Source organism: Branchiostoma lanceolatum, chromosome 5, assembly GCF_035083965.1.
Source record: "Branchiostoma lanceolatum isolate klBraLanc5 chromosome 5, klBraLanc5.hap2, whole genome shotgun sequence".
NCBI classification, from domain to species: Eukaryota; Metazoa; Chordata; class Leptocardii; order Amphioxiformes; family Branchiostomatidae; genus Branchiostoma; species Branchiostoma lanceolatum.
The window spans coordinates 6,694,176-6,707,084 of record NC_089726.1 but is presented as its reverse complement, the minus strand read 5'-3'; the positions used below and the strand labels follow the sequence as shown (position 1 = coordinate 6,707,084).

Genomic DNA, 12,909 nt, shown 5'->3' with positions numbered 1-12,909 from the left:
ATACAAATGTGCAAGAGTGGTCGAAAGCTTGCAAGCTTATATGTTGGCCACCCAGGTAACTACGATTACAGAGTAAATGAAATCAATCAAATTAAGTGATAAATGTTACATTATGAAAATATCAATTCAAAGAATGAAACTAAACATAAGTGAAACTAAACGTAGACATAAAGATTTACACAAAAGTCAACAACTTAATACAAAAAGAGAGAACACCAAAATTCCTAACAAGGTTATAATACAAGGAACATTTACTCATAATTTAAGTAACCAAATGGAGATACTAAGTGTGGAAATACAACTGAAATTGCAAAGAAAAAGTAACCCTCCAAAAAAACAAATCCGGTAGACATATCATTGGAGTTATTTACAAAATATGCATTAATGTAGGTTTTGAATACGCCGAAGGACGGACACTCTTTTAATGACTTGCTAAAGCTGTTCCAAAGACAGAGACATACCAAGCTGGCAACCACTATGAACCACTAGTTCACTGAAATTGTACGCCTACCACAATAGTGTTGCTTCTAACGTTACAACTCCCAAACTAGGTTCACTTCTACAACAGTTACTTCACTCGTGGCTACCTCACTATCGTCAATTCTACGAATACAAGGCTACTACACGATATATAATCCCATTTTCGGTATTATCTTGTCATGTTGACCATTTGCAGAGGAAAACAAATCTGTTTTTTTTTCGTATCAGGCAAAAAGCAATGCGTGCGCTGATGTTATACAGGAATTTACCTGTTGTGGATTAAATGGAATTAGAAAAAAACAGTAAGGCTTGAGAAAAAAACGTCTTTTCCGCTTACGGTTACGTCGCACCATTTGACGGAGTATCCGCCATCTCGGGCCACACCCAACCAGGTTCTGAGCGCTGTTGAGCTCTACACGCAAACGCCTACAGCACTTAATTGTCTGGAGATTGGACATGGCATTTCACAAGTAACACCCGCTGTAAACACGTCGGAATTTTCTCATTCACAATACGCTATATATAATATCTCCTCATGCATATGAAACACTTCCGAGCCCTGCCTCACAAATAAGATTAAGACCAGTGCCCCTGTCCCTGGTGCTGAATGACACACCAACAGGACCGGTGCCCCTGCCCCTGGTGCTGGATGACACACCAACAAGACCGGTACCCCTGTCCCTGAATGATAGGCCAACAAGACTGGTGCCCCTGTCCCTGAATGACACACCAAAAAGACTGGTGCCCCTGTCCCTGAATGACACACCAACAAGACCGGTGCCCCTGTCCCTGGTGCTGAATGACATACCGACAAGACTGGTGCCCCTGAATGTGTTGCTACTTCACTAAATCGGTATACGTTTTCTTAAGCATGGCGGAATTATGCGTGTATTCGTTACGTGGATACGCGTTATATAGTTGTGCATTTTTGTCAGAGATGGACATTCTTAGATGACAGCTATTATAAACTTGTTTGACAAACTTGCAGAACAAAAACGTGTGATACATACGCTGACCGTGTATTTTTTGAAAGGAAGTAGATATAGTCGTTCTGAAACATTATATTTCGATGCTGTTCAAATAGAAAGAACACGCGAGCTAAAACAACAGCACCCAACTGAAATCTGCCCAAAAGAATCAAGAACATGTTGAGACTAGTCATGTTAACACCGTATTAATGCACACAATGATGGTTGGTTACTTCTGAGGTTCAAATGAGAATGTCATGAGCGTGTTGTTGTAGTCTTGTTGGAAACAAAGGGACGAATACGACCAACAACGATGAGGGTGTTTGCCATGTGGCAGATTTATTGATTTTAACGCGGAGTGGTTCCTGGGTGCATTCGACCGCGATTTGATGAATGGCTGTGTTGCTATTCACGGATTCCCGTAACAAGACCCGGGAACTAATGAAAATCCCTACTGGCATACATCAAACATGATAGCTAGTTCGTACATCAGGTATAGTATACGTGTGTTTGTAATGTGTTGCTTGTAAACAGTATCATGCTTTTCAACAGATTGGCGCAAACTATTGCAGTTCTGATCAACATTGCTAGGTCACGCTTTTGATCCATGAGGATGAAGCGTCTTTATAACGTAGAACGTAGCCAGTAAGGATTGCTAGGTGACGCTTTTGATCCATGAGCATAATGTTGCTTAGCCTGATTGAATCGCGCTTATAGGGGCCGCCCGGGAGGGTCATTAAAAGCCCCGGACGGTGGGAGTTTGAGTTATACAGAACAAATGTTACTACTGCAGAACATATTCTTCTGAACGCAAAAATATTCACTCAGACCTGATGTCCAAACTCAAGCAAGTGACCTGTCCTTGGTGCTGAACGCTAACTACATACAAAATCTTTTGCTCCTTTTCGGGGGACTTAATATTGGTCGATGTACATGCATCCATAAAGACTGATATCAGAAACTTTGGGGCTTGTAACGAGGCCCCGAGTGAAAATACATGGACTTGAATTCAAGCTGCAGGTGCCACTATGAAGTCGCGTAATAAGACCATAGGATAACAAATCATTGCCCTGTTTGATGAATGTACATTTGCTAAATCATTAATCATAACTTAAATTCTGACATTCATATGTTGGGGTTCACAGTTCACAGTTTGGAAGATGTATTTTGACAACTTTTATTTCGCTCTACTTCTTTAACAAATTAAGTCGGGATATGCCATCATGACTTAACAATGACCATTGTATTCTTCATCCTTGCAGTGAAAGATTAATCTACTAAACAAGGAACACATTTTCTGTAATATGATAATCATACAACATTAACTTTGTTACATATATAGAACAGGAAACATTACTGGACCTTGGAGGATGTGATGCTTCTCTTTGCTGTCCCTTTTCCTTAACTGTATACTATATCTAGATCTCCTGCCGACTAACACTGGAATCAATACAAATTATGTTGCCAAAAGGCAGCAAAAATCTTCTTCAGCAGGGATAAATTTGAGTAGTATATCATTCTATTGTTGCTGGTCCATGGTGGAGATCAAAGTACGTGCTTAAGCAGCACATGAGTCTTGCAAAAAATTACCGTGAGGCCAAAGGCTCCCCTAATGATACTGATAGTATCAGTTCCTTGTACCGTCATTCTCATCTGGCATGCGCACGCACGTGTACACTCGCGCCACGGGTAACACAGTTTCACAAACCTCCCAAGGTCCCTCAGGTAGGGTGAACTCCAAGTCTTTCCAAGCCCCTGCTGATATATCATACACATAGAGGTGTTGATCTTCCCCTGGTCTGTCAAACTCCACCAACACATGTAGCTTGCCTTTATGTGCAAAGAAAGTGGGACTGTTTGGAAGGTTTTTACAGATTGTTCGGTTTGGGTCCAACAACCCTGGAAGCTCGCGCCAACTATCTGCCTCAACATCATACACCACAATCTCTTCTAAAGTAGCGTCTGCGCAGAAGATCTCTGTTCCAATGGCAACGGCAGTAATCGGCGAATTGAGGGTTCTTGGCATGGTTTCCTTGCTTAATCGGTCCTGGCTTGGGTCATAGCGATGCATTTCTGTATTTGAGAAAAAGTAGAGATGCTGACCACACGGCACGGCCACAAGGAAGCGCAGATTGTCATTTGTAGGCTTCAAACAGTCCTGCCATTGATCGGTCAGCCACTGATACTTTTTCAACACCGTAGTAACACTCTTTGTCGATGATAACGGCATGGTATGTATAGCCAAGTAATAAAGCTGCCCACCAACTTCAATGAGATATTCAACAGGCCTACCCACGCGGTGTTCCGAGGTGTACCTATGAATTGAGGACTTTTGCTCCCACACGTTGCCCACATGGTTGTACTGTAGCACAGACACGACTTCCTCTGAGTCTGACTCTTCTGTGAGGATGTAGATATCATTCTCGCTGGTAGCTGTTGCCGTGATGATTTCAGGCAGGTTGTAGCTGTACTTGATGCCACAACCTACCCAACTACTGCTAGGGTTCACACATAACATTTCAGTATTAAATCTGTCATCTACCACTCTCCTGAAAATTATGACCATTTCCTCTGCTTTCATACCAACTCTTTTCAAAAAAGTAGTACTGGGGTTCAGGTAGAACCTTAGTATCGGATTCCTGACCACAGAATACCCAGGATTCTCCCTGACCAGGGGGTGTTCCATGATGGCTGCTCTTTCATCTTTGGTCAGCAGAATGAAGCGGATGTGAGGGAGGATGCTGGGTAGGTGGTGCACTCTGTCCTCCCTGCTGTGCTGCACCCATCTCAACACAGCCTCCCAGACTGTTCTCTCCTCTTCAACATCCAGAAAATCATGGCTGATGATCTCAGTCAGCTGATTCACACTCAGGCTGTAGAACTCCTCGGTGAAGGCAACCTCAGCAAAGTGCCTACAGATACACTGCAGACTACGCTTCCGGACAAGATCTACGGAGAAGACATCAGCAAACTGGTACAGGTCCATACATGTGGAGCGCTCAGTGTTCATGACCATGTAGCTGCTGCAGGTGTCTTTCACATATCCCACTTGGAGGAAGTCGGCTGTTTGGTACAGTAGCTGTACTTTGTCCAGGGACACATGGAGGTTTCCCGAGTAGAAGTAACTCATAATCTCCCCAAACATGTCTGCATCCAAACCCTGCAGGACAATGTTCAGACTGTTACCAAACAGCATGGAAGTATATCACAGTACATCATGTATGTACAAGTATATAAATGCTTAAGCCTGTCAATAGCTGGGGAAAAATTCAGCCTGTCAATAGCTGGGGAAAATTGACAGGCTAGCCTGTGTCAATAGCCGCTGTCTTTTTAGATATTTTGTCCTCGAAACTCTGTGCGGCACATTTGCCATTACTCACATGACCGGTGTGGCCATGGGTACCACTGAAACGCACGAGGTGAGTAGTGCAGTATTCTGGCTCCCGGGAATCGAACCTGGGCCGCCAACGCAACACCACAAGGCTAAAACCTATTAGTAAGTAAAAAGTCCGGACCCATTAGAGAGTCAGACTAGTCAGTAACAGTGAAGTTTGAACCACACTGTTACATTTATTGAGGAAACAATGGACTTCCCTTGTTTGATGGGTTCTCTAAGATACGAAGCATATTTGAAAGTTTCATGTGTCAATCTATTCTAACCACACGTCACGCCAACCCTAACATATTACCTGCAAAACAACTGTTTTCTGTCGGCTTTCCGCCATACCGCTGGTAAACATGGCCCTGAAGTAGGGGCTGGCCGCGGACAGAACAAGCCGATGGCAGGGAAACTGGCGGCCCTCGACCTCAATGATAACATCTTGCAGTACCCCAGCTTTCTGTAAGTCATCAATTCTGTCAAGAAACCCATGTCTATCGACGCTGTCTTTGTAGGAACGCGGGCGAACTGGTCTGTCGTGGTTCTCTTGCTCTGCGGCAGCCATGTTGATGATGATTCGCGTGGTAACGTTACTGGGCTGTTCCAAATTGATGGAGGGACTAGCCATTTGCCCTGGACACCTTAATGTTGTGTTGAAAAATGCTCAAACGTGTTCAGAAATGCTTGTTCGTCGTTATTAAAGTCTGCATAACTTTGATGTAACTGAATGATACGAATAGTCTAAGTAAGGATAACACCCCTTCAAACTACAGTGGCACAGTCCGCCTATCTGTAACCACTACTTCCTTGGACCAAGCTAGGACTGACACTTCCTTCGTATTAACGTTTAACACTTAAAGTCATGAATGATACGATCAGTAATACTGTTGCTGACTTCGAAAGTATGGACTACCCGCTGGCAATCAATACTGTTCTAAAATAATCATCTCCATGAAAAATGGAGATATTGTTTTGGCTGTGTCCACGGTGTTTGAGTTCCCGGATTTTTTAAGTCAGGATAACGTTAACTCATGGATTATGATGATACTTTGGTATGTGGTTAGGTGTTTGGAAGACGAAGGTCAAGGTCGATTTTGGGCCCCCTAGGATGTGACCTTGGTACTACAGCAGAATTTCCGTTTTTTGTATCTTTTGCCCTGGACGTACAATGGTCTTGATTGGTGGCAGATTGCTGCAAGAGTTGCCATGGCTACTGCCAAGGTTCAATTTTTGAAACCCTGCTGCTGACAGAAACATCCTGTTTTTGTGAACAGTAACTACTGGACACCTTGCATCGGTTTAGCTAAATCATACATGAAGTGACTTGCTTCTGAAATTATTATGTTGGGATTCACAGTTCAGTTTGGAAGATGCATTTTGACAACTTTTATTTCACTCTATGACTATTGTATTCATCATATTTGCAGTGATGGATTAATCTCCTTTAAGACCAAACAGATTTTTAGGTCACATAATCATACAACACTAATTTTGTTGACATAGAACAGAAAAATGTAACTGGACCTTGGATAATATGATCCCTGGTCACCAATGTCAATAGAATATCAGTTATCATGGATGGTAAGATGTTCCTTCTCTTTAACATTCTCCCTGCTACCTAACCATGTATTGCCTGTGACCAATACAAATTCGGTGCCAAAAGGCTACTTCAGCAGAGAGAAATTTGACTACTATAGTAAACCATTGTTGCTCGTGGAGATCAAAGTGCTAGAATATAAGTCTTGCAAGACCATCTACCCTAAGGCTAAGAGCTCTCCTGATAATACTTAGTATCAATTCCTTGTGTCCATATCGTCATCCCGGTCTGGTAGGTGCGTGTACATGCGTGCCACAGGGTACACATGCGCGCACAAATCCTGATGATTCCAACTAGGCAGGCTGACCTGCAGGTCCCTCCAAGCACCTGCAAGCCTGTCATACACATATGCATGCTGACCACCTCCTCCTGAGTCGTCATCATTGTACGGGTTCAGTTCTACCAATGCATGCAGCTGGCCTCCATTTGTACAGAGAATGGGACATAATTTATCGATTGTTTGGTCCAACCACCCTGGAAGCTCGCACCAGCTATCTGTCTCAACATCGTACACCACCGTGTTTTTAAAGGGCAGATCTGCGCAGAAGATCTCCGTTCCTATGGCAACGGCTGTCGAGAACTGAGGAATGGTTCTTGGCGGGGTTCCCTTGCTCCACTGGTCCTGACTTGGGTCATAGCGATGCATTTCAGTGTTTGTGAAGAGATAGATATACTGACCGCACGACACGGCTACTGTACTACCACCCAGTCCGCCATGCTCAGGCTTTGAACAGTCCTGCCATTGGTTCGTGAGCCACTGAAACTTTTTCATCATCACGAACACTCCTTTTCTCACTTTCCAATTGACAGCTACATGTAGGTAATAGAAATGACCATCAACTTCAAGAAGATATACAAAAGACTTATCAATTGCAAAGGGCTCTTCCTTTCTGTTCCTGTCTATTGAAGACTTTTGTACCCAGGCATTTTCCATATGGTTGTACTGAAGCAAGGACAGCTGGTCATATGACTCTTCAACGAGGATGTATATATCATTCTCACTGGTAACTGTTGCCGCCATGACCGTAGGTAGGTTGTAACTGTACTTGATGTAATATCCTGACCCAGGGTCCATACAGTGCATTTCAGTTGTGTTTGGGGTAGTTTCCACAGTCCTAAAAAGCAGGACCATTTCCTGTGCGTCCATCCCAACTCTCCTCTTTTGGTTGGAGGTCCCCCTCAGTACCAGATTCCTAACCTCAGAAGTTCCAGGATTCTCCCTGATCAGGGGGTGTTCCAGGATGGCTGCTGTGTCATCCGAGGTCAGCAGGTTGAATCGGATGTGAAGGAGGATACTGGGTAGGTGGTGCAGTCTGTCCTCCCTGCTGTGCTGCACCCATCTCACCACAGCCTCCCAGACTGTTGTCTCCTCTTTAACATCCAGCTCATCGTGGCTGATGATCTCAGTCAGCTGATTTACACTCAGGCTGTAGAACTCCTCGGTGAAGGCAACCTCAGCAAAGCGCCTACAGATACACGGTAAACTACGGTTCAGAACAACGTCTACAGAGTAGACATCAGCAAACTTGTACAGGCCCACACATGTGGAGCTCTCCACGCTCATGGCCATGTAGCTGCTGCATGTGTCTCTCACATAGTCGAGTTGGAGGAGGTCGGCTGCCTGGTACAGGGGCTGTACTTTGTCCAGGGACACATGGAGGGTTCCTGTGTAGATGTAACTGAGGATCTCTTCCCACATGACAGCATCCAAACCTTGCAAAACAACCGTCTTCTGTCGGCTCTCCGCCATGTCGCTGGTAAACATGGCCCTGAAGTAGGGGCTGGCCGCCGACAGGACAAGCCGATGACAGGGAAACTGGCGGCCCTCGACCTCAATGACAACATCCTGCAGTATTCCAGCTTTCTGTAAGTCACCAATGGTGTCAAAAAACCCGACCCTGAAGTCACAGTCTTTGTAGGAACGCGGGATTTGCTCTGCGGCAGCCATGATGATGATGAGTCTTGTGGTATTGGGCTGTGCCAAATAGTTAAAGGGGGGGGTATTCATATTCTATGAATACTTATTTGCCTCGGTCAACTGACTTTCGTGTTGCAGTATTTTAATTCAGATCACATATGTTTGTTAGCTATCTAAAGTTATATCCATACCATATTGATGCCAATGAATGATACGAATACAAGAACCAAAGTATAACACCCCTGCAAACTACAGTCGTACAGTTCATCTAGTTGTAACCATTACTTACTTCCGCGTTCAGCAAGCAGCGACACACCAAACCTCCTTGGACACACTAACTTGGTAACGTAACACTTTAAGTCTTATTTGATACGATCTGTAATAGTTGATGGCTTCAAACGTAGTGAGAACTTGCTTTGACGATCTGCTGGCGGCTCTGAATACTGTCATTTGCTTATTTGATACGTAATACAACGTTACCCTTTGCATTGTCGTCTGCTAGATTTTGGCTCAATGTTTATTGTATGTTGGCGAATCACGAGTTAATGTTGATCGCACTGTTAATGATTTAGCTCACGTAACTCGAGACGTGTGGAAACCACATAACTTGTGACGTGTGGGGCGTGTCACTAGCCATAGCCTCGGGACATACTGACATACTGATCTCAGCACAGTTGGGTTCGAAACAGAACAAAGTGTACAGTCAGCAGGTATGTAAATGGTGGAAACAGAACACAGATTATCTCGTCTTGTTGATGGATTGATCCTTTTACCAGATTCCACGTGCCACATCGATCTCTTTTAATGAATAACAATTTTGTGTTGTATATTAGTATTTCATACCCGCTATTTAAACCACCTCATGGCGTAACACATCAGGTTTGTACTGAAGAGTAAAAGCTGCATATCCGGGCAGAATTATTTGATCCACTCACATGCACCGGGAGGTTCGGCCCCCTTCTCTTTTCAATAATAGTTCTTTTACATGCTGGAGGTTTGGCTCAAACTCCCCATAAATCGCACAACTTGGGAACCTAAGTATAAGAAGTGAAAAAATTCCCAAGGGTATTTTGGCAGGGCATATCGGAGGATTGGAACTCGGGGACTTCTTGTTACTGGGCAAAACCCCCTACATTTACGCCACGCAATGCCACTTGATGATTTGTTCAGTCTGAACAAATCATCAAGTGAACTGCTCTAACCTGTTCAATTCTGTCCGTTCCATTTTATGTTAGATTTTGACACTCTGCCCACTGATCTGACCCCACTTGTGAGGTCATGGCTCCAGTCCGGGCCCTGATAGTTGGTGCAGGGAGCAGAGGGGAGGTCTATTCGAGGTTCTCCCTCGACAACAGTGAGAACTTCCAGGTAAGTAGAACAGGAACAATCAACCTAGGATTGATGTGTTCAAAAATTCGTATTTTCCTAGAATGATTGTAGAGTGGAACTCATTGCAACCAAGTACCGTGGAAGCATCCAATGACATTAGACAGCTTTAAGCAATGCATGCAGTTAGATATGCGAAGGTTAGACGTGACAGATCGTTTGGCGTAATATAACCAGCTGCTGCTGCGCCGCGTGCCTGCCAAGCTGGTGTGTTACGCCGAATGGTGGTTATACCGGCTATATAGATACAGATACAGATACAGAATCACCTGCTTATACATGTATCCTCTAGTTTGATTTGGTTATATAAAAGCACATCAATTGGATGCACCGTAAATCTTTAAATGTTTTCGGTGGTCTTATTTTCGCAGATTTTGTGGTGACCCCTCCATCGAGAATGCATGACACCACAAATATACATTTCCAATGTATCGTACTACAGAATTGTTTTAACTGTGAACTAAAACACTTTTTCCTTCTATCACAAAATTAAGTCGCTTCAAAAATTAATTCATCAACTTCCTTTTTTTTCAAATGGTCATGGATGGACCCTCATTTCTACTTTCTTCACTCCAAGTAGTGATTAGTAAGGTGAAGCAGTCATCCTCAATTGAGGTGAAGCATAATGCTTTTTCAATTCAAGTAGCTAGTGGTAGTAAGTGAAATGCAGCTTTGCTATGGCTTGCATATTGAGCCAAGCACACCGGGTCACCCCCACTCTTCTCGATAAGTGTGTTATGTTCTTTTACGTGCTGAAGTTTGGGGCTAGCTTTACGTCACCATCCGAAATGACAAATGCAATCCCTTACAACATGTCCAAGCTGGGGCTGACCTGTGGATCGAACCCCCAGCCATGGATCCACAGAATTTGATACATATGGCCGGGTAACCAAGGTTTTTCATTAACGCTTACAACAAGGGGACATGTCAGTAGTGATATGTTCTTCCTTTCATTTTGCAGGTGGTTGGTGTTGCGGATCCGCGGCTGTTCAGGTGCCAACGTCTTCAGCAGCAGTACAACATTCCTCAGGAGAATGTCTTTACAGGTAAAACTACCCCCTTGGTACCTTCAGTCTTTTTAATGTCCCTGTAGCTCAACTGGTAGTAGCCTCACAGTTGATCTCCTGCTGGTTCCAATTAGTTGGGAAAAGCCTTTTAGTGACTGAGATGCATTTTATGTCATTAAGTCATTTCAAAGGATAATTTGCTTAAATTACCTATTTCTATTTTCCTTTTTGTCTGTAGTTGTCATTTTGAAGTAGAAAAATTAGCTAGGGTGCCTTGACTATCCATATGCTTGAGGCTTATTCCTGACGCTCCCTCATACCAAGGAGGCTCATGCACGGGGTTGCCAGTTTTACTTCTCCATCCTGCCATAAACTGTACCATCAGCATTTCCTGATACATATATAACATCCATTAACATTAATCTGCCAGGATACTTAAATCTGCCACTTTGAAAAACAGTGAGTTTGAAACATCTCTAGGGAGGTATGCACAGTTTAGATATACAGGAGTGTATTACACAGGGGATGTTGGGTTCATCATTGGGACGTTGGGTTGGAGAACCGTTTGGATGGACATTTTCATGGTGGCGGAATTATGTACCCTGGTGGAATTATGTTACATGGATATCAATGTCTTAACCACATCAATTTGTCCAGACTGGCAGGAAGCTGCGGAGAGGGAGAAGTTTGCTGATTGTGTTGTCATAGCAACCCCAGATCAGCTGCACAAGGCTCCTGCCGTGGCGTTCGCTGACCGAGGCTACCATATTCTACTGGAGAAACCCATGGCAGTGCGTATATTCCTTGAACGTAGTTTGTGTAAAGATAACTCTTTTGAAGACAGCGTATCTAAAGGGGATTAAGTTTGCTCACCAACATAGAAAAGAAAAAAACTGCTTGTTTTGTCTCTCAGAATAGGACACCTGCAAGCCATGTCGCTCTGTATGTTTCACAATGAAATGAATAGGTAACTGATTTTATTCTATGACACCAACTCAGCTGAAGCACTTATATGGATCTCTTGTCAAACCTCTCCATCTTCCCCAGTGGTCCTTTCATGCACAAGGGTTTGACTTGAAATTAGCTAAACTATGTCATCTGTGATATTGACCGCAAAATTGAAATTTACAGCAGCTTTGTGAAAGTACTTCCTTTACAAAATATAAATCATAGTGAATGTAGCGATGCTACTCTGTGCAGTATGGCCTACAACAGCTAAAAATCCAGTTCTAGTAACCACCAGGTTACATGTATCTGTCACTTTGAAAAAACAGCGTGATCTCTTGTGCAGCACCCCCCCCCCCTCCCCCCCAGGGCCCCAGGTATTACTCACATATGCAGGAGTGAATAATACTGGGGGATGTTGCATTCCAGATCTCTTTATGCACCATCTTTTTCAGAATGGCAGGCACACACAGTCATGAACTGTAATAAGAAATGTAATATAAAATGGGGAAATGTTACAGAGGCTTTGTGTTCACAGTTTTTGAGGTGGCCTCTTCACCACAAACTTAAAACTACCACAAACGTTTTTGTTCTGTCTTCTGCCCGCCTGCCAGTTCCTTTACTACAGCAAAATTAGATCCCTGCAAACATTCTGGATCCCCTTTTAGAGTATGTGACAAGGTGGAATCATCTTACATACAGTCTGTGATACCATACACTTTCCCAGGTTACAGAGGAGGACTGCCGTGAGATTGTGTCAGCCTGTAAGAGGAACAACGTCATCCTGTCCGTGTGCCACGTGCTGAGATATTTTCCACCTGTCAGGAAGATCAAGGTCAGATAACTATCAATAGTGCTAAAAGTTAAACAATGTTGTTAACAACATGCACACATTTCAATAAACTGTTAAACTTCAAGAAGCAGATCTAGTCTTCAGCCTCCTTTTGTTTATACCGTCTTCGAGTTTTAAAAAATTCTTTTAAAATTCTTATTGTAATAATTAAGGATGACAATGAGTAACTTAATTCCATGTTAAGTTGATATGATGCAATCAAATGTCTGGACTCAAACAGAAAATACATCACTTTGTTTTGTTCAAACTTTGTGATATTTTCCATGATATGAGAAGCTTTCCCCTTTTTTGGGAGGGAACCATAATGACCTAGTCAATCATAATGACCTAGTCATGTTCCCTCTGTTGTTCAATATTGACAATTATCCTGATTGTG

The 12,909-nt window shown here is 43.3% G+C and overlaps 3 protein-coding genes across 6 annotated transcripts in view; 1 reads left to right on the top strand and 2 right to left on the bottom strand.

The window, feature by feature from the left end:
- Positions 1-3,075: 3,075 nt before the first annotated feature.
- LOC136435033 (kelch repeat and BTB domain-containing protein 12-like) lies at positions 3,076-5,645 on the bottom strand. The gene is made up of 2 exons (XM_066428208.1): positions 5,138-5,645; positions 3,076-4,608 (listed from the first exon to the last, which is right to left on the bottom strand). Exons 1-2 carry the CDS (start codon positions 5,453-5,455, stop codon positions 3,076-3,078), a joined length of 1,851 nt encoding a protein of 616 aa, XP_066284305.1. The 5' UTR covers positions 5,456-5,645.
- A 975-nt stretch (positions 5,646-6,620) lies between these two features.
- LOC136435030 (kelch-like protein 24a) lies at positions 6,621-8,372 on the bottom strand. Its single transcript, XM_066428206.1, has one exon. The coding sequence runs from the start codon at positions 8,370-8,372 to the stop codon at positions 6,621-6,623; it is 1,752 nt and encodes a 583-aa protein (XP_066284303.1).
- Positions 8,179-12,909, top strand: part of LOC136434672 (putative oxidoreductase YteT) — a 10,894-nt gene continuing 6,163 nt past the window's right edge. Inside the window, exons 1-5 of one of the 4 annotated variants that reach the window (XM_066427653.1) lie at positions 8,179-8,290; positions 9,578-9,710; positions 10,690-10,774; positions 11,393-11,526; positions 12,408-12,515. In XM_066427653.1, the coding sequence (XP_066283750.1) occupies positions 9,621-9,710; positions 10,690-10,774; positions 11,393-11,526; positions 12,408-12,515 (417 nt within the window). In that variant the 5' untranslated portion in view covers positions 8,179-8,290; positions 9,578-9,620. The other 3 variants (XM_066427654.1, XM_066427655.1, XM_066427652.1) reach the window with 3 other exon arrangements.